General features: G+C 42.8%; 1 protein-coding gene across 4 annotated transcripts in view; it reads right to left on the bottom strand.

Annotated features, from left to right (window-relative positions):
• SLC12A7 (solute carrier family 12 member 7) overlaps positions 1-27,709 on the bottom strand; it is a 408,366-nt gene that overhangs the window by 183,888 nt on the left and 196,769 nt on the right. For all 4 annotated transcript variants that reach the window (XM_040432155.1, XM_040432156.1, XM_040432158.1 and 1 more), the window contains 2 exons: positions 25,747-25,838; positions 482-604 (listed from right to left, as the gene is read on the bottom strand). In XM_040432155.1, coding sequence (XP_040288089.1) covers positions 482-604; positions 25,747-25,838 — 215 coding nt within the window. The remainder of the gene's footprint in view (positions 1-481; positions 605-25,746; positions 25,839-27,709) is intronic.

Raw genomic sequence — 27,709 nt, 5'->3', positions numbered from 1 at the left:
TTTCGGAAAAAGTAGCCCACCTTTTTTGTATCCTGGGCAAACTCATTACTATTAATCCTTTACAGACACTAAAAGCTAAAACCGAAACATTTTGTACAGCAGTCATGGGAACAGGAAAACGAATATGCCAAATCCTCACCCACTACCACTATTAGTCTATGAGATATAACATCTTGTACCACAGTAAACTGAAATGAGCTTAGCTAAGGGATGGACCTCCACCGATCTAATAGTTAATTAAAGGGGTATTCCAGCTATAAGCTTTGCCCTATCCTATCTACCCCTTTAATGATACTGTACTATCATCACTGCCAAAGTAATCTTTTGGAGTATGTAAAGACCTCACCATCCCTCCATGAGACAAAATGTTGAGAAATACTTGTTTAGAGGACTTTATTACACAGTGTATAAAAATATTAGCACAACCTACGATTTTGCAAGTATAAAGCAGTGTTTTATGCCAAGAATGCAAATAACGAACCTTCATTTCTTTCCTCTTGCGATCTTCATACTCCTCATGTTCCTTAACTCCTTGTGGCAAGTTCGTGTAATTTGCAAGTTTGTTCAAAAGCGATGACACCATTGGATTACTGTCCATTTCTTCCTATAGAGTTCAGTAAAAAGAAGTTATAAAATAACAGCATTGACACGTAGGTCCTTTTCATTGAATGTTACCTAAACAGTTACTAGGCAAAAATGACCACCGCCTAGCAGTGTTCCCGGTGACGTCACTGGCGACGCCCTTTTACAGGCTAGGGCAGCGCTAAAGCCCGCCTATTAGTTCCGGTGATGTCACCAGGCTCACTGCTAGGTGGAAGCCTCCATGTAACTTACCCGTGGAGAGATCAGTACGTCAGCGGATCTCCAGAAAAATCCCTTGCCTTGTGAAATTTAGCGCAGGGCAAGGGAGAGCATCAGAGCATTCAATGCTCCGATGCTCATGTCAGAGGGGCTGAGTGGGGGAAGAAAGGGATGTTTATCTATCTACAATATATATATATATTTTTGATTTATAGATGTTTTACTCAATTTCTACTATATTAAATGGAACCTGTCACCATGAAAATGCAATGTAAGCTGCAGGCAGTATATACCAGAGCAGGAGGAGCTACGTTTATATTCCCCTCATTCTGGACTTTGAAGTCAAGGAGGCGGTCCTATCAGTGATTGACAGCTCTCAAACACTCAGCAGTCATAGGGGGAAGGCTGCCAATCACTAATAGGACCGCCTCCTTGACTTCAAAGCCGAGAATAAGCAATAAATTACAGTTCTAATAAATCTTTTCCCATAAAACTATATATCAATCTGCCCAGCTTCTTCTGCTCTATGACATGCTGCCTGGTCAATGGGACAGGTTCCCTTTAAAGGATATCGTATCCATATAGAAAACCATCAATTACCGGATATATGATACACAATAAGAAATACATCCATGCTAGACATGTACACTACAGGTATTCATAACAGAGTTCAAAGGTCATAGGCTGCTCAGGACATATGACTATATTTCATATTAGGCTATATAGGCGACACAGAGTACTTAATACAGACTTGGAAGACTTGGCTTAGTTCTCTAAATTATATGATTCCCAGTGACTAATATATTGAGGTTAATGAAATATTTCTCCTTTCTCATGTAGCTGGAGGGATATGTGGACACGTCAGCTTCTTCAAGCAATCAGCTTACTGATGGCGGTGTAGCCTACAGAAATCATATTACTTTTAGGAACTAACAACTGAATGACTACGTAATGATCTTTTCTAAAGGGCAGAGTACTCCTTATTGTCAGCAGAAGACCTGTGCCTCACACTAAGGCCTCCTGCACACGACAGTATTTTTTCACGGTCCGCAAAATGGGGTTCCGTTGGTCCGTGATCCGTGACCGTTTTTTCGTCCGTGGGTCTTCCTTGATTTTTGGAGGATCCACAGACATGAAAAATGAAAAAAAAATCTAAGTCAAGTTTGCCATTGAAATGATAGGAAAAAACGGACACGGATCACGGACACGGATGACAATCTTGTGTGCATCCGTGATTTTTCACGGACCCATTGACTTGAATGGGTCCGTGAACCGTTGGCCGTGAAAAAAATAGGACAGGTCATATTTTTTTCACGGCCAGGAAACACGGATCACGGATGCGGCTGCAAAACGGTGCATTTTCCGATTTTTCCACGGACCCATTGAAAGTCAATGGGTCCGCGAAAAAAAAGGAAAACGGCACAACGGCCACGGGTGCACACAACGGTCGTGTGCAGGAGGCCTAACACTGCAGGAAACACAATGCTGCAGTGAATTGATTTTAGTTCTTTCCTTTGCCCTTGAAAGAACCTTACTGCTGTCGATCAAAATAGAACAGCTTCTTGTAGATGTACTTAACAAGGTTCAGAGAGTCTTCTTTGCACGCCCCTTGAAGCTTGCAAGGCTTATTTCCATAGTCTCATTTATATATATTTTCTATGAAACCTGCTTGCTTTTAACAGAATGTTTTTAGTCAGTTTAAATCTCTAAGGCTAGGGCTACATGACGACATTTGTCGCAGTAATGTCGTGCGACAAATTTTATGGTGTAACACTACATATTGCAAGTATTCAAGGAGTTCGGGAGGCCAGAATTCAATGCTGCAGGCACCGCCACCAAACGGAAGAACTGGAACAATACAGTGAGTAGTGCTGTCTTATCTACCATGTATGATGCAACACTAGTGGCAAAAAAACAACATTCAAGATGGATTTTTGTGTGATTGTCGTCTTGCAGTATGTCGCAGTGCAACACCATAGACTAGCATTATAAAATGCTGCGTGACACATGTTGCAGTATAGTTGTACCCGATATGTCGCTGTGTAGCCCTAGGCTAAGGGCCAGTTCACAGAGTTTTTTGGTGCATTTCCACCTCAAACTCAGCTCCAAAAAAAACACCTCAAAACAGCCTCACATTCGATTCAATAGGATACTTGCTTTTTTTTCACATGGAAAAAAAGAAGCAGCATGCCCTATCTTGGGGTGGAGTACAGGCTGAATCTTCCACTGAAATGAGTGGGAACTGTTAAAAAAAAAAAAACCTCTCTGTGACGGCATGTTTTTTTGCGCATTTTCTGTGCAGTTTTACTTGTACTAAAGTAAAAACCCATTGGTCTTTAAAAAAAATAAAAATAAAAGAAGACACAAGATGACACAGACCCGCTCTAAATGTTGTTAGCAGATTTTCAAACTCTGTCATGAAAACATACCCCAAGGGTAAGAAAACAGAAACAGTCATTAAAATCTGCACGGAAATAATGTAATTTTTAACTATGAATGAACTCACAACAAGAATTCTATTATATTCTTTTCTTCACGCCCGTCACAAAAATGGCGCCATAAAAAAATGGCGCAATATGTTATGCTAATGTCCTGAGAGTAGGTTCTGTTCACACTAGCAGCCAGGGGCGGACTGGCCATAGACCCTACAGGGAATACTCCCGGTGGGCCAATGCCCTCAGGGCCACCCAAGTCTTCCTCGCTGTTGCTGGCTGGGTACACACTACTGGCGGAACTATAGAGGACGTCCAGGAAAACATTCTAAGGTTAAAGACATTTTCTGGGGAGGCATTTTGTGCTGCTTTGGAGCATTTGGTTCTGTGGGATAGTATTCTGTGCTGTATTATAGTGTTATTGACCCAGCCAACTGGCACCCATCTACTTGTGTTGCCCCACCGTCTGTCAATTTGGATCCATCTAAAACATTGGGGCCACTTTTAGGTTTCTTTCCAGGGCCACTTTAAGTTCCAGTCTGCCCCTGCTAGCAGCATGGCACCCATTTACATTCATGACAGATTCCGATTCCTCCTGGTGTATGCCATTGACATACTATTCTTGCCAGCAGGTACACAGGAGTGCATGATAACCTGGCTGAACAGATCTTCAGGATTCATTCGCTTCAACATGAAGATGTTCCCTAGAGAATGTTCTAATTAGGCTTTTATTTATTGCACGTTTCAAATTGGTTTTATTTTGTTTAGAATTATGGCTTGACAAACCTATAAAAATACTTGCTATTAACCCCTTTGTGACAATCCGTGTGTGTGTATATATTTATGGAAGAATGCTGTGCTTGACCCTTTCAGCCTGCCTTTCTGAGTAATACCTTTTTTATTTTTCCGTTTACATAGCTGTATGAGGGCTTGTTTTTTGCTAAACAAGTTTCACTTTCTAACCCACAATTTAATAATGCATACAATGTACTGTGGAGCTGGAAAAAAAATTCAAATGGGGTGAAGTTGGGAAATAAACACAATTCGGCAACAGTTTTATGGATTTTGTTTTTACCAATTACTTTCACTCTCCAGGTCAGTACGATTACGGTGATACCACATACGTATGGTTTTTCTTGCATTTTAATACTGAAACACAAAAACTTTGAAAAAAATGTGTTTCTTTTCATCGCCATCTTCTGACCCTGTAACTTTTTTGTAGTTATGTATATGAATCTGTATGAGGGCTCATTTTGTGCAAGGAGAACTTTAATTTTCATTGATACCATCCTGAGTTAAGACTTTTTGATCCCTTTTTAATTTTTTGTGGGAAGTGAAGCAACCAAAAACGGCGAATTGGCCATTTGACGTTTGAAATATAAAAATATTTTTATATTTTGTTTTCACACATGGCGTTACCCATTATGTGTATTTTTTATTATTATTATTATTTTTTTTTTTAATAAAAAAAATATATATATATGTTTACACTATTTTCTCTATGAGTTCTCGTAAGGAACAATAATAAGCAATCTCTCACACTCCAATGCATTAGTATTTGAGTTTCAATGTATTCCTATGGAGACTCTCCCCCCCCCCATAAATACAGTCGCTCCATACAAACTAATGTGCAGAAGAGCTTCAGTTCATTCTGGAGGACTGAAGCTTACACACAATGCATTCGTCTGCCCCAGAGATCGTTTTTGCCCGCAGCATCTGAAGGGTTAAAAGTCCGCGATCTGCATTACCGCCGGTCACAGAATTTAGCTGCAGGTGTCTACTGTATGAAACAGCAGGCACCCAGCGCCCGGTGCACGCATAAGTGGGCACCATCTTTATGGTCCCGGCATTTGGGAGGCAGGGGAAAGACAGAAAATCAAAACTAATTTTAAAAACATAACGCACACATCCACTATATAATGGCATTGCACTACCATCAACAAGTTAACTGGCAACGCTCATAATACCCTCAGTAATATTTCAGTCGACAAGAATTAAAATCCTTGTATCCATTAACTGTATCAATTAACATTACATGTCTGTGACCGCACCACGGTTACCATTAATTGGCTGCACATGAACTGGCTTGCGTTTCCAAAGCCCAGCAATCAGTAATTGTGTGGTTAATGCAACTGAGCTGCTTATGTAATATCATCCTAAGGCAGCATCCATAAATCATTTTTTATAGCTTTTTTGAGAGGAAAAGCCATCTGTTTCTTACTGTAAAAACATTGTAGCACAAATGCAATGTTAGATTTTTGGGTCACAATAGTTTGCAAGTTTTGCTGCAACCTCGGTCATTTGCATTATGGTGTGATGTGCACTGAGAGGGTACTTTCACAGTAGCGTTTTTCTTTTCCAGCACTGAGATCCGTCACAGGGGCTCAATGCCGGAAAAGAACTGATCAGTTTTATCCCCATGCATTCTGAATGGAGAGCAATCCGTTCAGGATGTATCAGGATGTTTTCAGTTCAGACTATTTGACTGATCAGGCAAAAGATAAAACCGCAGCATGCTACAGTTTTATCTCCGGCCCAAAAAACTGAAGACTTGCCTGAATGCCGGATCAGTTTTGCCGGATGACACCGGAAAGACAGATCTGGCATTTCAATGCATTTTTCTGACTGATCAGGCATTTTTAAGACTGATCAGGATCCTGATCAGTCTTACAAATGTCATCAGTTGGCATGCATTTTGCCGAATCCGGCAGGCAGTTCCGTCGCCGGAACTGATTGCCGGATCACTCTGCCGCAAGTGTGAAAGTAGCCTTACCTAGTGATCTTTGATTGTTGCCATGTAGCCCCAGCCTAACAAGGACCAAACTGCAATAGCTAGGTGTCTGGAATCTACGAAATGGATGGTTATTGTATTGTTCCTGGTATGAATTGTTTAATTGTTAATCAACCACAAAATCTAACGAAGAACAACTAGTAAAAAAGCAACAGTGTTATGAGCACCAAAGGTTTATTGAGGTGCGCAGGGAGTGGAGGATAGCCACAGGAAGAAGTCTGCTGGCAGGGAGAAACCAGGATAGAGTGGCTAAAGCCTAGTCATTAAAGGGGTTATCCAGGAATTTGATATTTATGGCCTATGTGGTTGTGCGTGGTACTGCAGCTCAGCCTCATTGACTGGAATGGAACTGAGCTGCAACTAGTTGATGTGACCGATGTATGCGGATATCACTAGCCTAGAAAGAGCACTCGCACAGCGCAGCGGCCTCTTCTAACAGCAGATTGGCAGGGGTCCGGACCCCCGCTGAACTGATATTGATTATGCCTCCTGAGGATAGGTCAACAATATCAAAATCCAGGATAACCCCTTTCAGGGGTTAGACAACATATAATTTCCTAATTATACAGTGGATATAGAAAGTCTACACACCCCTGTTAAAATGTCAGGTTTCTGTGCTGTAAAAGAATGAGACAAAGATAAATCATTTCACAACTTTTTCCACCTTTAATGTGACCTATAAACTGTACGACTCAATTGAAAAACAAACGGAAATCTCTTCTTAGGTGGAGGAAAGAAAATAAATAAATAAAATAATGTGGTTGCATAAGTGTGCACACCCTCTTATAACTGGGGCTGTAGCTGTGTTCAATCACATTCAAAATCATGTTAAATAGGAGTCAGCATACACCTGCCATAATATAAAGTGCCTCTAATTAACCCCAAATGAAGTTCAGCTGCTCTAGTTGGTCTTTCATAAAAATTTTTTAGTCGCATCCCACAGCAAAAGCTATGGTCCACAGAGAGCTTCCAAAACAGAGGGATCTTATTGTTAAAAGGTATCAGTCAGGAGAAGGGTACAAAAGAATTTCCAAGGCATTAGATATGCCATGGAACACAGTGAAGACAGTCATCATCAAGTGGAGAAAACATGGCACAACAGTGACATTACCAAGAACTGGACGTCTTGATGAAAAGACGAGAAGAAAACTGGTCTGGGAGGCTACCAAGAGATCTACAGCAACATTAAAGGAGCTGTAGGAATATCTGGCAAGTACTGGCTGTGTGGTACATGTGACAACAATCTCCCGTATTCTTCATATGTCTGGGCTATGGGGTAGAGTGGCAAGACGAAAGACTTTTCTTACGAAGAAAAACATCCAAGCCAGGCTACATTTTGCAAAAACACATCTGAAGTCTCCCAAAAGCATGTGGGAAAAGGTGTTATGGTCTGATGAAACCAAGGTTGAACTTATTGGCCATAATTCAAAAAAATATGTTTGGCACAAAAACAACACTGCACATCACCAAAAGAACACCATACCCACAGTGAAGCATGGTGGTGGCATCATGCTTTGGGGCTGTTTTTCTTCAGCTGGAACTGGGGCCTTAGTTAAGCTAGAGGGAATTATGAACAGTTCCAAATACTAGTCAATATTGGCACAAAACCTTCAGGCTTCTGCTAGAAAGCTGAACATGAAGAGGAACTTCATCTTTCAGCATGACAACGACCCTTAAAGAGGACCTTTCACCAAAAAAAAAAAAAGTAAACTAACAACACTACCTTATGCTGCTGCTGCCAGTGATGCCCAGACACGTTTTCTTATTTATAATGGACCCCCCGTTCGTCCGCTTTGCCCCCCGTTATGTTTGGCGCCGAATATGCAAATGAGGCGCCTAAGTTATAGTAGGCGTCGATTCCCTAGGTATGGTAGGCGGTCTTCTGTCTCCCTTGCTGCCAGCGCATCCAATCGCAGCGCTCGGCTCTTAGCAAGGGAGACGGAGCTCAAGTTCTCGCGAGAACTTGAGCTTGCAGAGTTCCGGAGCCGGCGCCGTCTCGGAGTCCCCAGCGCAGAAGACAGCAGCAGCAGCAGCAGTGACGGCATCGTTCGGGTAAGTGTAAAAATCACCCCTAGACGAACGAGCATGATGTCTCTAAATCCACGGGGGTAGTATTAGCTACCCCCTCAGTTCCACCTCCCCTGAGACAACGAGCATGATGGGGGTAGTAGTAGCTACCCCCTCAGTTCCACCTCCCCTGAGACAACGAGCATGATGGGGGTAGTAGTAGTTACCCCCTCAGTGGCCCTGCTTCCCCTAAGGCAACGAGCATGATGGGGGTAGTAGTAGCTACCCCCTCAGTGGCCCTGCTTCCCCTAAGGCAACGAGCATGATGGGGGTAGTAGTAGCAGCTACCCCCTCAGTGGTCCCCCATTTACCCTAAGGCAACGAGCATGATGGGGGTAGTAGTAGCAGCTACCCCCTCAGTGGTCCCCCATTTACCCTAAGGCAACGAGCATGATGGGGGTAGTAGTAGCAGCTACCCCCTCAGTGGTCCCCCATTTACCCTAAGGCAACGAGCATGATGGGGGTAGTAGTAGCTACCCCCTCAGTGGCCCTGCTTCCCCTAAGGCAACGAGCATGATGGGGGTAGTAGTAGCAGCTACCCCCTCAGTGGTCCCCCATTTACCCTAAGGCAACGAGCATGATGGGGGTAGTAGTAGCTACCCCCTCAGTGGCCCTGCTTCCCCTAAGGCAACGAGCATGATGGGGGTAGTAGTAGCAGCTACCCCCTCAGTGGTCCCCCATTTACCCTAAGGCAACGAGCATGATGGGGGTAGTAGTAGCTACCCCCTCAGTGGCCCTGCTTCCCCTAAGGCAACGAGCATGATGGGGGTAGTAGTAGCAGCTACCCCCTCAGTGGTCCCCCATTTCCCCTAAGGCAACGAGCATGATGGGGGTAGTAGTAGCAGCTACCCCCTCAGTGGTCCCCCATTTACCCTAAGGCAACGAGCATGATGGGGGTAGTAGTAGCTACCCCCTCAGTGGCCCTGCTTCCCCTAAGGCAACGAGCATGATGGGGGTAGTAGTAGCAGCTACCCCCTCAGTGGTCCCCCATTTACCCTAAGGCAACGAGCATGATGGGGGTAGTAGTAGCAGCTACCCCCTCAGTGGTCCCCCATTTACCCTAAGGCAACGAGCATGATGGGGGTAGTAGTAGCTACCCCCTCAGTGGCCCTGCTTCCCCTAAGGCAACGAGCATGATGGGGGTAGTAGTAGCAGCTACCCCCTCAGTGGTCCCCCATTTACCCTAAGGCAACGAGCATGATGGGGGTAGTAGTAGCAGCTACCCCCTCAGTGGTCCCCCATTTACCCTAAGGCAACGAGCATGATGGGGGTAGTAGCAGCTACCCCCTCAGTGGTCCCCCATTTACCCTAAGGCAACGAGCATGATGGGGGTAGTAGTAGCTACCCCCTCAGTGGCCCTGCTTCCCCTAAGGCAACGAGCATGATGGGGGTAGTAGTAGCTACCCCCTCAGTGGCCCTGCTTCCCCTAAGGCAACGAGCATGATGGGGGTAGCAGTAGCTACCCCCTCAGTGGCCCTGCTTCCCCTAAAGCAACGAGCATGATGGGGTAGTAGTAGCTACCCCCTCAGTGGTCCCCATTTCCCCTAAGGCAACGAGCATGCAGGGGGGTAGTAGTAGCTACCCCCTCAGTGGTCCCCCTTTCCCCTAAGGCAACGAGCATGCAGGGGGTAATTTTTCACCAAATAAGTTGTCATTGTGTCAAAACATCTGTATTTATATTGTCAAGCAATGATTTTACATAACGCATTGAAACCTTTTTTTTGTTTTTGTTTTTTTACAGATAAGAGATTGGACGTCATCCAGTTTGCAGAAGAGAACTGAAAAGTAAAGCGTAAACTACTTATTAAAATGGTTGACGAGGGCATGAGCTGGGGAGTCATTATTTCAATAAAGTGGTTCAAAACATGGCTATTTGTACTCGTGCTATTCTATACTTGCAGTGGTAGTAATGGTTACCTCTGTACTGAGGCTCCCATCACTATGACAGGCTCTTATTGTCGGCCAGCTTGTTTTGGATTGTGACAACTGTGCCCACAGTAAAACCCAAATCAATTACCCAGGTATCCAAAGCCCCCTGGGACGCCGGGAAGAGCCGGGTTGCCGTCAAGCCAGAAACCATCTGATGTGATGGTTTCTCTCTTGGGACGGCTGTGGGCTGTTATTACTAGGCTGAGAAGCAGCCAAAAACCATGGCCCTTCTCACCCTGATAATGGCAGCTCACAGCTGTTGGTTTACCTTTGGCGGGTTATGATATTTTACGGGGGACCCCACGCCTTTTTTTTTTTTTGGCATTTTGGCTTTAAAAAGGCACTGAGGCTAACCGTGTTATCATAATCGGCCACGGATCAACCAAACGAGGATAATACATTGTTTTCTACTATAAGGCGAGCTTGTTGGACAACTGGCTTGGGTTACTTTCACACTTGCGGCAGCATGGATCTGACAGGCCGTTCACCCTGTCTGATCTGTTGTTTCGCCGTGCCGACGCTCTGTCCCCATTGACTATAATGGGGAAGTGGGCAGCGGTCCGGCGCAGTACGGTAGTGCGCGTCGAAAGTCCACCGTAGTGAAAAGTCAGACATGCAGGACTTTTATTCCGGCGGACTTTCGCCGTGTAATGCCGTACTGCGCCGGAGCTTTGCCCACTCTCGCATTATAGTCAATGGGGACGGAGTGTCGGCACAGCGAAACAACGGATCCGACCGGGTGTACAGCCTGTCCGATCCGTCCTGCCGCAAGTGTGAAAGTACCTTTATGGTGGATTGTTTGTACTCCGGCTCTCGTTGGGTTCTTCTCAGCAAGCTGTGAAAAAATGCCAGTAATACTCCCTTAGCCTACTATTATGTTACAGCTGCTTCCGTTTCTAACACTGCAAGTAATTTTTCAACAGACAAACAAGCCATGTTTGACTATAACCACTTTATTGAAATATATGCTACACTAATACAGTACTCTCATTTTGATATCTTTTTCAAATCAGTTATATGCTAATTATTATACATTCCAAGTATTGTGTAGAAAAAGTACTGACGTCAAGTGTCATATGAGTGTAATAACCCAATGAAAATAGACCCTATTGCCGGTTTTATGGGGTACAGTGGATAGAAGACTGTTACGTTTACTAGTACATAAAAAAAAATAGATTAAAAAAAGGCATTTTATAATGGTGGGACAGTATACGTATCAGATCAACCACGCTTTCACACACTAAATTTTAGTGACCACACTCAACAACCCGGTAATCATAATATTGCAACCACCAAACTAAAAATGTTTAAATGAAATTTTTTCAAGTATCAAAACTTTTTTAGTTTACAGAACACAATTTTATTGAACCCCGAAATCTGGATGGCCTATAACAGTATTTTTTTAAATATATTATATCATTTATTTTAGGATATCTAGCATATCTTTGTGTGACCAAGATCGTTTCCAATATAAAACCATATCAAACAGGTACTTATAAAAAAAAAATGTAATCTAAAATATTTTACAGAAAATCATTTTTTTTAAATTTTTTTTAATATAATTTTAATACTTTTGGTTGTTATAGTGGTTTCACTGGTAAGGATTTTTGGGTACGGACCATACAGGTAAGTTAAACTACAACGTTCATCGCTGGAAGAAGAATCATCTTGCGTGAAGTTATGAAGTTCAAAACCCAAATCAATGTTGCAATTGGGTTGTTTTCAAGTTCAACGATTAAACGTTTTTGTGTTTATACATTTGAAAAAAATTTAAGGTAAGTAAAAAACATTGGTAAGTATTGAATACAGAAGTGTCCTTCAAAGCTTCAACAATGGACGAAGACAGAAGATTAATATTCTTTTGGTGTTCCCCAAAATTATTCCATGTTGGAATAAGTTGTCTACTAGCTCTTCGGTTCTACGTTACAAAGTTTGTTATATTTTACAAAAAAAATGGTAAGTTTAATTTTTCATTACCATTGCTATCCATACAAAATGTATTTATTAATATATATTTTTTTTTTTTCCAACAGGAATTTTGAAAATGCCATCCACTTGTTGGATCAAAAACTGTTTTTTTGTTGCAGGACGTCTCCACAACGGCCACGAAATTAAATTGCACTGCTTTCCCAACAGTAGGGAAAGAATAATGGAATGGTTGTCAATATTAATTCCTTTGGGGGGAGAGGAATTAAATTGTATAGCCGAAGACATTATTACTTGCAAAAAGAAAAATTATAATAAATATAAACTGTGTTCTTTACATTTCACAGAAGACAGTTTCATTGTCAATGCTAGTGGACGTCTAATTCGTCCAATTTCAAATCCAACCATATTTGAAAAATTATTGGATTCAGAAAGGAAAGTGCCAGACAATTTGAAAAAAAGAAAAAGAATAACAAAAAAACAATCTGAAAATCAGAGTGGGCAACAGTTTGAGAATATAGTTGTGTCCTCAGAATCATTTTTAAATACAGAGTCAAGCGATCAGACTGAATTTGTTTCTTGCGTGGAAAATCAACAAGTAACAGAGACTGTTGAAATTCCAACTTTAAAATTCAGTGATGCTTCGACTCAGACCGATTTTGATTTAACCAATTCAATTATTATTAATATAGAATCAAACGTGGTCCTTGTGGAACAAGAATCCCCTCTAAGACAACCTACTGATATTGTAACTGAATCCACACCTTTGCCAAAAGCTTCAACTATTCTAAATCAAAGTAGCATTCCTTTTGTTAGCCTGCTGTCTCCCATTACTATTGAAAAAGACCAAATTTTGTTGCAACCTGAAGATGTTGATAACTGTGACGATGATGTGGTTAGTGGAATTTTTCCATTAACTGGTGAAAATCTGGAGTTCAGCAATATTTTCAGTCATGATGAAGCAGATGTAGGTGAAGGTCTGGATTCAAGGGATAACTTGTATGACCCTTTGATGATAAGCCACTGCTCATCTGATTTGATTGCATTACAGTCAGTTTTGGAAACTTACCGTGATAATTATATCCTTGAACCAACAGTTGAAGACATGGTGACCGATGATAAATTTATAGTTAATGAAAGTTGCCTTGATGCACTTCTACGTCAGGTCAAATGGCAGTATACTGACGGTTGTAATCTAACCGTATGTTCATTTTCAAAAGAAAGGCTGGGAAGTGCTTTGACAATTCGCGGTAGTTGTAGGAGGGGGCACTCGTCTTTATTATGGAGTAGCCAGCCTAAAATTGGTCGTTATTGGAGTGGCAATGTTCTTTTAGCTGCTTCAATATTGTGCAGTGGACTCAATTTTCAAAAGGTCAAAGAGTTTTTCAACATTTTTGGTTTAACCACAATTTCAGAGACAAGTTTTTACCGTTATCAAGCCAAATTTGTTTTCCCTGCAATTGATATTGCCTGGCAGGAAGAAAAAAGGAAAGTACATGAAGAAATGCATGAATTTCCCATGTGTATAGCTGGAGATGGTCAATGTGATAGCCCCGGCCACTCAGCAAAATATTGTACCTATACAGTTATGGACCTATATACAGAAAAAATTATTGATTTTGAAGTTGTGCATCGAAGCCAGTGCAGTTCTTCAGTTGCTATGGAGAAGTTTGGTTTCAAAACGGTTATGGAAAGAATAATTAACAACGGCTTTGACGTATGTGTCTTTGTCTCTGATCGACATGTCAGTATCCAAAAGTTGATGCGTGAGTTGTACACTGACATAGACCATCAGTTTGACATTTGGCATTACGCAAAGTCTTTAAAAAAAAAATTGTTAAAGGCGAGTAACGGAAGAGCTGGAAAGGAACTGAAACCATGGATCGATAAGATAGTTAACCATTTCTGGTGGAGTGTAAAAACGTGTGACCACAATGAAGTTTTCTTCATGGAACGTTGGAATTCTGTTCTCAATCACATACTAGACATGCACGAGTGGGAAAATGGAGAACACTACAAAAAATGCTCCCATGATGAATTACCAGAAAACCCTTCAGTATTATGGCTAAAAAAGGAGAGTACCGCTTTTCGTAGACTGGAGGAGATCGTCCAAAACCAACAATTCTTGAGTGATGTTCCACACTTGATCAGAAATTGCCACACCGGACCACTTGAAGCCTTCCACAGCTTAGTACTAAAGTTTCGTACTAAAAGAATACATTTTGGAATTGATGGCATGGAAGCTAGAACAAAACTTGCTATTTTAGCACATAATAAGAATCTCGGAAGAGAACAAGCAGTAGTTAAACTTCCAACATCTGTCTCAGCTCCCATTGGAACAAAACAAACAAAAGTAATTCTTCCAAAGGGCAAAAAACGCTGGACGGTGAAAAACATTTATGAAGCAATGAGTATAGAACATTGTGAGAAAATTTTAGCCGACTGTTTAAAAATAGCATTAGGGGACCTCACATCAGAATGGAATAGTCGGACACCAGATCTTCCACCCAACATTGCAAATGTTGAGCGGCCTAAAAAAGAAGTTGTTCTACGTCAACATTGGTCTCGGTTTGGCAAGTAATAATTATTGACTGGTCAGCTATCCTGAGAAACAAAAATTTTATCGTTTTATTGTTATACCTTGCCATTTTGCTGTGCAACATGATAGTGTTTAACCCCTTAAGGACTCAGCCCTATTTCACCTTAAGGACCAGGCCATTTTTTGCAAATCTGACCATTGTCACTAAGTGCTGATAACTTTAAAACGCTTTGACTTATCCAGGCCATTCTGAGATTGTTTTTTCGTCACATATTGTACTTCATGACACTGGTAAAATGAAGTAAAAATATATCATTTTAATTTATAAAAAAAAATACCAAATTTACCTAAATTTGTTTAAAAATTGCAAATTTCTAAGTTTCAATTTCTCTACTTCTATAATACACTGCTCAAAAAAATAAAGGGAACACAAAAATAACACATCCTAGATTTGAATTAATTAAATATTCTTCTGAAATACTTTGTTCTTTACATAGTTGAATGTGCTGACAACAAAATCACACAAAAATTTAAAAATGGAAATCTAATTTTTCAACTCATGGAGGTCTGGATTTGGAGTCACACTCAAAATTAAAGTGGAAAAACACACTACAGGCTGATCCAACTTTGATGTAATGTCCTTAAAACAAGTCAAAATGAGGCTCAGTAGTATGTGTGGCCTCTACGTGCCTGTATGACCTCCCTACAACGCCTGTACATGCTCCTGATGAGGTGGCAGACGGTCTCCTGAGGGATCTCCTCCCAGACCTGGACTAAAGCATCTGCCAACTCCTGGACAGTCTGTGGTGCAACGTGACGTTGGTGGATAGAGCGAGACATGATGTCCCAGATGTGCTCAATTGGATTCAGGTCTGGGGAACGGGCGGGCCAGTCCATAGCATCAATGCCTTCGTCTTGCAGGAACTGCTGACACACTCCAGCCACATGAGGTCTAGCATTGTCTTGCATTAGGAGGAACCCAGGGCCAACCACACCAGCATATGGTCTCACAAGGGGTCTGAGGATCTCATCTCGGTACCTAATGGCAGTCAGGCTACCTCTGGCGAGCACATGGAGGGCTGTGCGGCCATCCAAAGAAATGCCACCCCACACCATTACTGACCCAATGCCAAACCGGTCATGCTGGAGGATGTTGCAGGCAGCTGAACGTTCTCCACGGCGTCTCAAGACTCTGTAACGTCTGTCACATGTGCTCAGTGTGAACCTGCTTTCATCTGTGAAGAGCACAGGGCGCCAGTGGCGAATTTGCCAATCTTGGTGTTCTCTGGCAAATGCCAAACGTCCTGCACGGTGTTGGGCTGTAAGCACAACCCCCACCTGTGGACGTCGGGCCCTCATATCACCCTCATGGAGTCTGTTTCTGACCGTTTGAGCAGACACATGCACATTTGTGGCCTGCTGGAGGTCATTTTTCAAGGCTCTGGCAGTGCTCCTCCTGTTCCTCCTTGCACAAAGGCGGAGGTAGCGGTCCTGCTGCTGGGTTGTTGCCCTCCTACGGCCTCCTCCATGTCTCCTGATGTACTGGCCTGTCTCCTGGTAGCGCCTCCATGCTCTGGACACTGGGCTGACAGACACCGCAAACCTTCTAGCCACAGCTCGCATTGATGTGCCATCCTGGATAAGCTGCACTACCTGAGCCACTTGTGTGGGTTGTAGACTCCGTCTCATGCTACCACTAGAGTGAAAGCACCGCCAGCATTCAAAAGTGACCAAAACATCAGCCAGGAAGCATAGGAACTGAGAAGTGGTTTGTGGTCACCACCTGCAGAACCACTCCTTTATTGGGGGTGTCTTGCTAATTGCCTATAATTTCCACCTGTTGTCTATCCCATTTGCACAACAGCATGTGAAATTGATTGTCACTCAGTGTTGCTTCCTAAGTGGACAGTTTGATTTCACAGAAGTGTGATTGACTTGGAGTTACATTGTGTTGTTTAAGTGTTACCTTTATTTTTTTGAGCAGTGTACATAGTAATACATCCAAAAATAGTTATTACTTTACATTCCCCATATGTCTACTTCATGTTTGGATCATTTTGGGAATGATATTTTATTTTTTGGGGATGTTACAAGGCTTAGAAGTTTAGAAGCAAATCTTGAAAAAAAATTTTAGAAATTTTTAAAAACCCAATTTTTAGAGACCAGTTCAGGTCTGAAGTCACTTTGCGAGGCTTACATAATAGAAACCACCCAAAAATGACCCCATTCTATAAACTACACCCCTCAAGGTATTCAAAACTGATTTTACAAAATTTGTTAACCCTTTAGGTGTTCCACAAGAACTAATGGAAAATAGAGATACAATTTTACTTTTTTGGCAGATTTTCCATTTTAATATTTTTTTTACTTTTACAAAGCAAGGGTTAACAGCCAAACAAAACTCAATATTTATTCCCCTGATTCTGTAGTTTACAGAAACACCCCATATGTGGTCGTAAACAGCTGTACGAGCACACGGCAGGGCGCAGAAGGAAAGGAATGCCATACGGTTTTTGGAAGGCAGGTTTTGCTGGACTGTTTTTTTTTTACACCATGTCCCATTTGAAGCCCCCCTGATGCACCCCTAGAGTAGAAACTCCAAAAAAGTGGCCCCATTTTAGAAACTACGGGATAGGGTGGCAGTATTGTTGGTACTAGTTTAGGGTACATATGATTTTTGGTTGCTCTATATTACACTTTTTGTGAGGCAAGATAACAAGAAATAGCTGTTTTGGCACCGTTTTTATTTTTTGTTATTTACAACATTCATCTGACAGGTTAGATCATGTGATATTTTTTAAAGACCAGGTTGTCACGGATGCGGCAATACCTAATATGTATACTTTTTTTTATTTATGTAAGTTTTACACAATGATTTCATTTTTGAAGCAAAGAAAATCATGTTTTAGTGTTTCCATAGTCTGAGAGCCATAATTTTTTCAGTTTTTGGGCGATTACCTTGGGTAGGGTACGATTTTTGCGGGATGAGATGACGGTTTTATTGGCACTATTTTGGGGTGCGTGTGACTTTTTGATCGCTTGCTATTACACTTTTTGTTATGTAAGGTGACAAAAAATGGTTTATTTAGCACAGTTTTTATTTCAAATTTTTTACGGTGTTCATCTGAGGGGTTAGGTCATGTGATATTTTTATAGAGCCGGTTGATACGGACGCGGCGATACCTAATATGTATACTAATATGTTTTAGTTTCTCCATATTCTGAGCCATAGTTTTTTTATTTTTGGAGCGATTGTCTCAGGTAGGGGCTCATTTTTTGCGGGATGAGGTGACCGTTAGATTGGTACTATTTTGGTGGGCAAACGCCTTTTTGATCGCGATACCTCATATGTATACTTTTTTTCACCAATTTTCTTTTACTTTATTTGGGGAAAATGACGTTTTTGTTTATTTTTACTTGAAACTTTTTTGGGGGAAAACTTTATTTTTCACCTTATTTTTTGCCCCACTTTGGGACTTGAACTTTTGGGGTATATTCCTTTACAATGAATTCCAATACTTCTGTATTGGAATGCATTGGCTGTATGAGTAATACTGTGTGTATTACTCATACAGCTTCCGGGGCCTGTGAGATCCAGGGGGCTGGATCTCACAGGCTCTTCACCGGAAGGCAGCGCAGATGCCTCAGGAAGGCATCGTGCTGCCTTCCATGCCATCGGGTCCCCCCCACAGCCCCATGGGGACCCGATGGCACTGCTGCCGCCGCCACCTGCGCCATAAAAAGCCGCAAACCGCAGGTCTGAATTGACCTGCGGTTTGCGGCGATCGCCGACACGGGGGGGTCACGGGACCCCCCCCCCCCCCCGCGCATTTAGCCGAGGTGCCTGCTCAATGATTTGAGCAGGCACCTTGTTCCGATCACCACCCGCCGGGTGGCGGTGATCGGAACAACACATGACGTACCGGTGTCCTTAAGGACTCGGGAAACATGCAGTAACGGTACGTCATGTGTCCGTAAGGGGTTAATAGAGGTGGCGTGAGGTCAGTGGAACACCTCGGCACCAGGCACCTCGGCTAAATGCGCGGGGGGGGTCCCGTGACCCCCCCCGTGTCGGCGATCGCCGCAAACCGCAGGTCAATTCAGACCTGCGGTTTGCGGCTTTTCATGGCGCGGGTGGCGGCGGCAGCAGTGCCATCGGGTCCCCATGGGGCTGTGGGGGGGACCCGATGGCATGGAAGGCAGCGCGATGCCTTCCTGAGGCATCTGCGCTGCCTTCCGGTGAAGAGCCTGTGAGATCCAGCCCCCTGGATCTCATAGCCCAATGTTGTACAAACACCTTCTAAAGGTTTGTGTAGACACCGTTTATTCATCTAAACCTCTGATGTATGAATCACCTTTCCTCTAGTCAAGTTCACGGAAAGAATGAATTGTGCTAATTTTTTCTTGCAACTGTATAAATATACATGTGGGGAAATATAAAGTAAGTGAACTTAGAAATACCTGGAGTTCTGCATAGCTTACTAATAAAATGTGGTCTAATTGTTATGCAAGTGACAATTATTGATAGTAAACATCCACAGTGTAGGGAGAAAAAGGTAAGCGAACCATTGCATTTAATAACCTGTAAGATCCCCCTTTGAGAGCAGTCATCTCCACAAGTTTCTTGTAGCTGCAAATAAGATTTTTACAATGTTGAGGAGGAATTTTGAACCATTCATCCCAGGAAATGTATATCCGTTAATCACTATTCTTGTAATGCCACTATTTTTGAGGATGCAGACCTCTGAATACAGTTGTTGCATCTGTGTGCTGTCCGCATCCATATGTTCATTCCGCCAGTCCACAAAAAAATAGAACATTTCGAATTCTTGTCAGTTTTCAGGAGAAAGAAAGGATATTTCTACAGAAGGGAGAAAGAAAATGGTGCCCTGCACATAGCTAGTATTTGTGTTTTTCGGATCCTCGATTTGATTTGGATCATATGCATGAGGTCTAATTGAAACAGTTTTCCAATTAGCTCCTAAAGAAGTTGGAAACACAAAACTTCACCTACTTTTTCTGCCTGCACTGTGGATGTTTATTAATTTCAATGTGCTCAATAAAATACATGTATGGCACAACTATTTGCGTGTCCATAGATCAGATTGTGTTCGTTTATAATTGTGACTTAGAGAAATAAAATCAGACAAAATTTTATTAATAATCAGTGCAGAAATAAAAAAATTAAAAAGTAAAAGCAAAAGTACAGAAGAATTTGATTTTTTTCTTTACCAAACTGAACAAGCCTCTCAGTCATTATAAGATATACCTTCCACTGAATTTAGTAATCTAACTCTCCTGTATCCTTCTTACAAAGTGGAGCCTACAAGGAATTACACAAGGATAATGCCACAAATAAGTAGTTTTTAGTCTATTAAATGGGCATTTAACTACAATGACACCAATATCAGACCCCAGACTAGCAGAACATTAGAAGTACTGCAGTAAATCCTTCCAGAAGCTGTAAGAAGTCTCTGGTTCTCCGTCAGCAAGAATAAAAAAGGACAATACTGCACTGCTCACAATAACTGATCGAAATAACTGAAGTGTGAACTCAGCCTAAGGCCTCATGCACACGACCGTTGTGTGCATCCGTGGCCATTGTGCTGTTTTTTTTCACGGACCCATTGACTTTCAATGGGTCCGTGGAAAAATCGGAAAATTCACCGTTTTGCAGCCGAGACTGTGATCCGTGTATCCTGTCCGTCAAAAAAATATGACCTGTCCTATTTTTTTGACGGACAACGGTTCACGGACCCATTCGAGTCAATGGGTCCGTGAAAGTACACGGATGCACACAAGATTGGCATCCGTGTCCGTGATCCGTGGCCGTAGGTTACTTTGATACAGACGGATCCGAAGATTCGTGAAAACTCAGATCCGACAGTATATTCTAACACAGAGGCGTTCCCATGGTGATGGGGACGCTTCAGGTTAGAATATACTAAAAGAACTGTGTACATGACTGCCCCCTGCTGCCAGGCAGCAGGGGGCAGCCCCCCCTGTAGTTAACACATTGGTGGCCAGTGCGGCCGGCCCCCCCCCCCCCCTGTAGTTAACTCATTGGTGGCCAGTGGGGCCCCCCCCCCCCCCCCCCTGTAGTTAACTCGTTGGTGGCCAGTGGGCCCCCCCCCTCCCTCCCCTGTAGTTAACTCGTTGGTGGCCAGTGGGCCCCCCCCCCTCCCTCCCCTGTAGTTAACTCGTTGGTGGCCAGTGGGCCCTCTCCCCTCCCTCCCCCTCCTAATTAAATCTCCCCCCCCTATCATTGGTGGCAGCGGAGAGTACCGATCGGAGTCCCAGTTTAATCGCTGGGGCTCCGATCGGTAACCATGACAACCAGGACGCTACTGCTGTCCCGGTTGCCATGGTTACTTAGCAATTTGTAGCAGCATTATACTTACCTGCGAGCTGCGATGTCTGCGTCCGTCCGGGAGCTCCTCCTACTGGTAAGTGACAGGTCATTAAGCAATGCGCCGCACAGACCTGTCACTTACCAGTAGGAGGAGCTCCCGGCCGGACGCAGACATCGCAGCTAAGTATAATGCTGCTACAAATTGCTAAGTAACCATGGCAACCGGGACAGCAGTAGCGTCCTGGTTGTCATGGTTACCGATCGGAGCCCCAGCGATTAAACTGGGACTCCGATCGGTACTCTACTCTGCCACCAATGATAGGGGGGGAGATTTTAATTAGGAGGGGGAGGGAGGGGAGAGGGCCCACTGGCCACCAACGAGTTAACTACAGGGGAGGGAGGGGGGCCCACTGGCCACCAATGAGTTAACTACAGGGGAGGGAGGGGGGGCCCACTGGCCACCAACGAGTTAACTACAGGGGAGGGAGGTGGGCCCACTGGCCACCAATGAGTTAACTACAGGGGAGGGGGGGGGGCGGCCGCACTGGCCACCAATGTGTTAACTACAGGGGGGGGGCTGCCCCCTGCTGCCTGGCAGCACCTGCCAGGCAGCAGGGGGCAGTCATGTACACAGTTCTTTTAGTATATTCTAACTAGAAGCGTCCCCATCACCATGGGAATGCCTCTATGTTAGAATATACTGTCGGATTTGAGTTTCACGATGTAACTCAAATCCGACGGTATATTCTAACATAGAGGCGTTCCCATGGTGATGGGACGCTTCAAGTTAAAATAACCATCGGATTGGAGAAAACTCAGATCCTATGGTATATTAACTCCTGACTTTACATTCAAAGTCAATGTGGGACGGATCCGTTTGAAATTGCACCATATTGTGTCAACGTCAAACGGATCCGTCCCCATTGACTTGCATTGTAATTCAGGATGGATCTGTTTGGCTCCGCACGGCCAGGCGGACACCAAAACGACTTTTTTTTCATGTCCGTGGATCCTCCAAAAATCAAGGAAGACCCACGGACAAAAAAACGGTCACGGATCACGGAAAAACGGAATCCGTTTTTGCAGACCGCAAAAAAATACGGTCGTGTGCATGAGGCCTAATGTGTATAGATGGGGACAGCCTTACAGACCCTCAAAGACAAACACTGATTGGGGAAAGGCGTTGCATAGTACCAGATTATTCCCCTCTCGTCAGTAAATAAAATTTGCATGATATATACAGGCACATCTGGAGAATTATTAGGTTGGCTGTACACTGCTGTTCTGGGCTCTAAAAAATATAATTGTTTGCACTGGCTTAAAAAGAGTCTGTCATCGGGATTGATCATGCTAAACTTCTGACAGCACTAGGTAGGGGCTGCGGGGTGGTGCAGTACACACTTATCTTTTGTGGAGCTATTATCATTGCACTGTGTTGTAAATATGGACTTTTATTAATTCAGATTCTGCTTCTTAAAGGGAACCTGTCATGTGGATATTTGATTATAATCTAACTAATTATATACAATCATTAACTACTAAAAAGTACCTTAGATGTATTCACTTACTGGTGTGACAGATGGTTACCTCATAATATACACACAAAGATGCCGCATGCTAATAAGCTGATTTGAGTCCAGCGTGATGTCATTGAGTCCAGCGTATATTTAATTCAGAGATATAGCCACTCCCCTGCCCACCTGCTGCTGATTCATATGGAAAAAAACTGTCATTCAGCAGCAGGTGGGCGGGGAGAGTCAGGAGCTCATGAATATTCAGGACTCATCATTATCAGCTGGAGCTTTTTAATACAAGATGTTGGCAGATTGACTGGGTCAATTAAAGAAAGCGACCCAGCATTTTGCTAAGAGAATCAGTTACTTATTTATGTTGCCCCTAGTTAGGACACCGGTGACAGGTTCCCTTTAAGTGCACTGGAGGTGGAGCTTCACTAAGAAATAAACTGAGCGGCTTCACAGCCTTTCCCCTCTGCTTCGAGTGACAGCTGTAGCATCCAACCAGACCACTACAGCGGAGAGGTTGTGAAGCAGCTCACAGAGCACTGCACAGTGAAGCTCTTCCTCACATGCAGAATTTGGCAGAATAAAAGTTCACATTCTTACTACTGATGATAAAAGCTTCACAAAATATATGGTCTGTCCTGTTTTCCTCCTCAGGCATTGGTGTAATGGTTGGACAGATAAGATACATTTTATTGATCCCAAAAACTAGGAAAATGACAGTGTTGTAATAGTAGAGATGTCTGGCATAAGCAACAGCAACAAACATTTAATATAAAAACACAAAATAACACATTTACAGCAATAATACAATACAAATAAAAAAACAGATAAAACAAAAAAAAAAAAAATGAACAAACAGTTAACTACCCAACCACATCAGTCCTCCTTACACCAATGTACTACAGATCCATGAAGACCTGTTATAAAATACAATAAGCAGAAAAGACTTCCTATAGCAATCTGTGCTGCAACACATCTAGAAATATCTATTACTAAAAGTAATTTCTGTCATCACCAATGAATATACAGTAGGTGGTGATTCTAATGGCACATAAATGGCCTGAACTTACCTAGCATTCTCTACTCAAGAACATCTTCAAATTGTGGTAACGGACATCCTACAACACTGCTAGCTGTCCTAACAAATTTACGTATCTTATTCCCATCGCCTATTGCTACACCCAACCTACCAACTCGCTGCCGCCAAAAATATCGCATAGGCCATCAAAGTCTAATAAAGCATTACAAGCATTTTCCCTACATACATTAAAAGGCCTGAGCTTGTGAAGGAAATACAACCTGCTCATCCCCATTTTTATAAGTCTCATCAATATGAACCTGCCAACCATGATTTTGGTATTAAGTCCCATTCACTTGAATTGGACTGAGCAGCGCGTAGGTCAGGTGACTAACGAATGTGAATTCACTTGCCTAGGAAAAGGCCGCAGTGCTCATGGAGAGCCGCGGCCTCTTCAAACAGCTGATCAGGTTCATCATATATTGATTAGTTAGTTAAGTAGTAGAAAAGAGTATTACACCCACCGGTCATCCGGTTTCCTGGAAGTCTCCATGACACCACATACATGAATGGTGGCCCTGATAAGTTCATCAATATCTTCGGGATTAAACAGGAAGCGCTTGTATTCACCCTCTTCATCTGAAGATGCCGGGTGTTTTTGCACTGATTCGGAGTCTGAGACCGCCAGCCCCTCAGAGTCGGAATCCAGGATAAGCGATTTAACGCTACCCGAAGATATTGATGAACTTATCAGGGCCATCATTCATGTATGTGGTGTCATGGAGATGACTGGGGAAAATTGCAGCACACAGTATTATTCTTTGTCGTTAGGTAATGTTTTAATCGTATATCATCATATGATCATCATGATCCAGTGCAAATACAGGGTATATAAGGCAGTCATGTACAAATCAACGGTCGCCACATTGATTTGTACATGACTGCCTTATATACCCTGTATTTGCACTGGATCATGATGATCATATGATGATATACGATTAAAACATGACCTAACGGCAAAGAATAATACTGTGTGCTGCAATTTTCTACTACTTGATTACGACTAGCAAGTCCTTGCTCGCACCAGCAATACGGTGTGCGGTACTCCAAATTTAACACATCATATATTGATGACCTATTCTGCGCATAGGTCATCAACATTAAACACCCCGACAACCCCTTTTGGAACCAAAATGTTCCTCTGACATCATTACGCAAAGTTAGATCACTGCTACATTCACAATATATTAGAGACAAGATAGAGTAGTGAGAGGAAGAACAATTAGTAAGTAGTTACAATAATCAAGATGAGAATGGATCAGGGCAACAATAAGGGCTCATGCACACAAATGTATTTTTGGTCCATATCTGATTTGCATTTTTTGAGGGTCAGATGTGGACGCATTCACAGGGGCCACAAACGATGCGGACAGGACACTGTGTGCTGTCCGCGGCCCTGCAAAAAAAAACAGAACATGTCCTATTCTTGTCCGTATTACAGACAAGGATAGGACTGTTTTTTATTTGTCAGCCAGATTTTTATACTGAGCTACATTTGTGAGCAACTCTCCTTCCCTGTTCCAAAACACTGCATTAAAGACATGGATCACACAAGCACATGTTATGCGCTGATTTACTGCTGCTGAGCACTGACCATAAATATGAGGTTCTTTGCATTTGATTTCATCACAATGTAAAAGCCCACTTGTTAATTTCATGGCAAACTCGTGGATCCCTGCAGTAATTTGGTGCAACACCGCATGCCACCACCCTTGCTACCGGGCTAAGTTTGTCCACTCAGAACACTCTATATGCTCTGGTATGGCTGTCACTAAGGGAGTTCCCTATCCACTAGCCAAAGTGAAGAGCTTCTGCGGTTACCCCCAGACTGTGCTTTCCTACATTTCCTTTGTACTGGAATTGTAGGAAAAATGTAGAAGCCTCGTCTGTAGATAACAGATGATCACCTTATACATATTACAGTATGCTACAGTACAATACATTTTCAAAACATAAGCAAAAAAAAAAAAGTGTAGCTTTCAGACTATACGGCAGATTTTCTAATTTGCTGCAAGTGAATTACATGGTTCTTATCGCTTCCATTTCAAACCTATGGTAACTACAAGGAACCTTAAAGGGCAACTAAACCTTTGATGGAAAAACGTGGAGCATGCACAGTACGGATTCAATATATTTTCTATGGATTGGTACACCACACGCTCCAAATGCCAAGTGGAGTTGATGAAGGCCGAAGGGGCAGATTGCCCCTTGTTTTTTCATCAGAGGTTTAATTGTACTTTAACACTGTATCACTACTGAATAATGCACATGTTAATACTCATTTAGAATATTTATTGATATAAAGTACCTCAAAAAGTGCCATATTTTTTCCATCATATAAGTTGTCCTTGTCCATCTCATTCTGAATAAAGGGACTATTTTCTCTAGGATTGCCATCCCCTGTAGAAGAAACAGAAATAAATGGGTCAATAAACTGAGAAATGCTGTGAACAGCTACAACGTTAGTTCATATGACTTTTAGCCTACACGTCTGCCACATCTGCTGGTTTTCTACCAATATAGCCACTTGCACAATGCCATTTTTTGCCTTTTCGTGGGTGTGGGTGATGGGTAGATTACTTTTTTTTTATTTTACAGTTTGATCACGTAGATTCTGCAGTCCTTGTTGACAGTGACATCGGACATTGTTGTGGGAGGCCACCTGGTAACTATTACATTTGTACCTATGTGATCATTATGCCATACATTTACGCCATTTGTTCTTAAAAGGCTATGGACACCTTTTATATGACTGCATTTCACTCATTTTGGGCTAAAAATAATTTTTTCAAGTGGTCTTTATTAAAAATTTTCATCAGTTTGTGTGATACATGTGGTTAAAAAAAAACAAAAAAAAAACTGTCTATTTGCAGACTGTCCATCCTGAGTTCCGTCAGCTGATGTCTCTTGTGAAGTCTTCTCTCTGATCTCCTGACCTCATAAACTCATTATAGTTAAACTCTTATCAAAATGCTAAGAATATGACTTAGGCTACTTTCACACTAGCGTTCGGGGCTCCGCTTGTGAGCTCCGTTTGAAGGCTTTCAAAAGCGGCCCCGAACGCATCCGTCCAGCCCCAATGCATTCTGAGTGGACGCGGATCCGCTCAGAATGCATCAGTCTGGCAGCGTTCAGCCTCCGCTCCGTTCAGCAAGCGGACACCTGGCCGTGCGGAGGCAAACGGATCCGTACAGACTTACAATGTAAGTCAATGGGGACGGATCCGTTTGAAGTTGACACAATATGGCTCAATTTTCAAACGGATCCGTCCCCCATTGACTTTCAATGTAAAGTCTGGACGGATCCGTCTGAACAACTTTCACACTTAGAATTTTTTCTAAACTTTAATGCAGACGGATCCGTTCTGAACGGATCCAAACGTCTGCATTATAGGAGCGGATCCGTCTGAGCAGACACCAGACGGACCCGCTCTGAACGCAAGTGTGAAAGTAGCCTTAAAGTGTTTATGAGGTCAGGATTTCAAAGATGAGGACTCACATGAGCTGTCAGCTGACATAACTCATTGCCCCCAAGATTTCTAACACCATAAATGTTCCATGTGTTGCCAAGAGTTAATATGAACACTCTCTTGGCATTAAAGGGATTGTCCAGTATCAATTTAAAAAAATAATAATATTTATAGCAAGTTAACAAAAAAACAAAAACGGAACTTACTCAAATACTTCATGAAATTTGCTGAGATAGTCCTATTTAAAAGACCCCCTCACCAGATCCCAGCCACTCCACAAGCTATGCCAGGGACGCGTTTGAAGGGGACTGGCCATCTGGCTCAGTTCACTGGTTGTGCTAGCTGTCTTTTCCATTATGGGTTGTGAAAGGAGTCCATCACAGAAACCGGTATTAACCCTTTCCCTGCCGTGGACGTATCTCATAATTTTTGCAGGGTGGCACTTCTGTAGCCAAGGACATATCGCATGCCACTGATGGCTGGATCTCAGGTTTACTTTCTAGTTACTTTTACAGCCTTTTATTGGCCATGTCCCAACTTTTTTGAGATGCATTGCTGCCATCAAGTTCTAAATTTTGAATCTATGATCCAAAGCTTGTTTTGCTTGAGCCTATATAGGAGGGGACCTCACTGACTTTTATAGGAGAGTTTTCTAGGCATGATCTGTAACCTGGGCAGAGGTAAGGCCGAAACTGACGGAGCAGTGCTATCTCTTAAGCCTCATGCACACGTCCGTGGAACACGGACCGTGAGATACCGGCCTGGATTCCTGCTGAGTGCAGGAGCGCATGGCGTCCTTGGT

The sequence above is a fragment of the Bufo bufo genome, chromosome 5, assembly GCF_905171765.1.
Source record: "Bufo bufo chromosome 5, aBufBuf1.1, whole genome shotgun sequence".
In the NCBI taxonomy this organism is placed as follows: Eukaryota; Metazoa; Chordata; class Amphibia; order Anura; family Bufonidae; genus Bufo; species Bufo bufo.
Note: the sequence above shows the minus strand (reverse complement) of the source record. Positions and strands in the feature narration are given on the sequence as shown.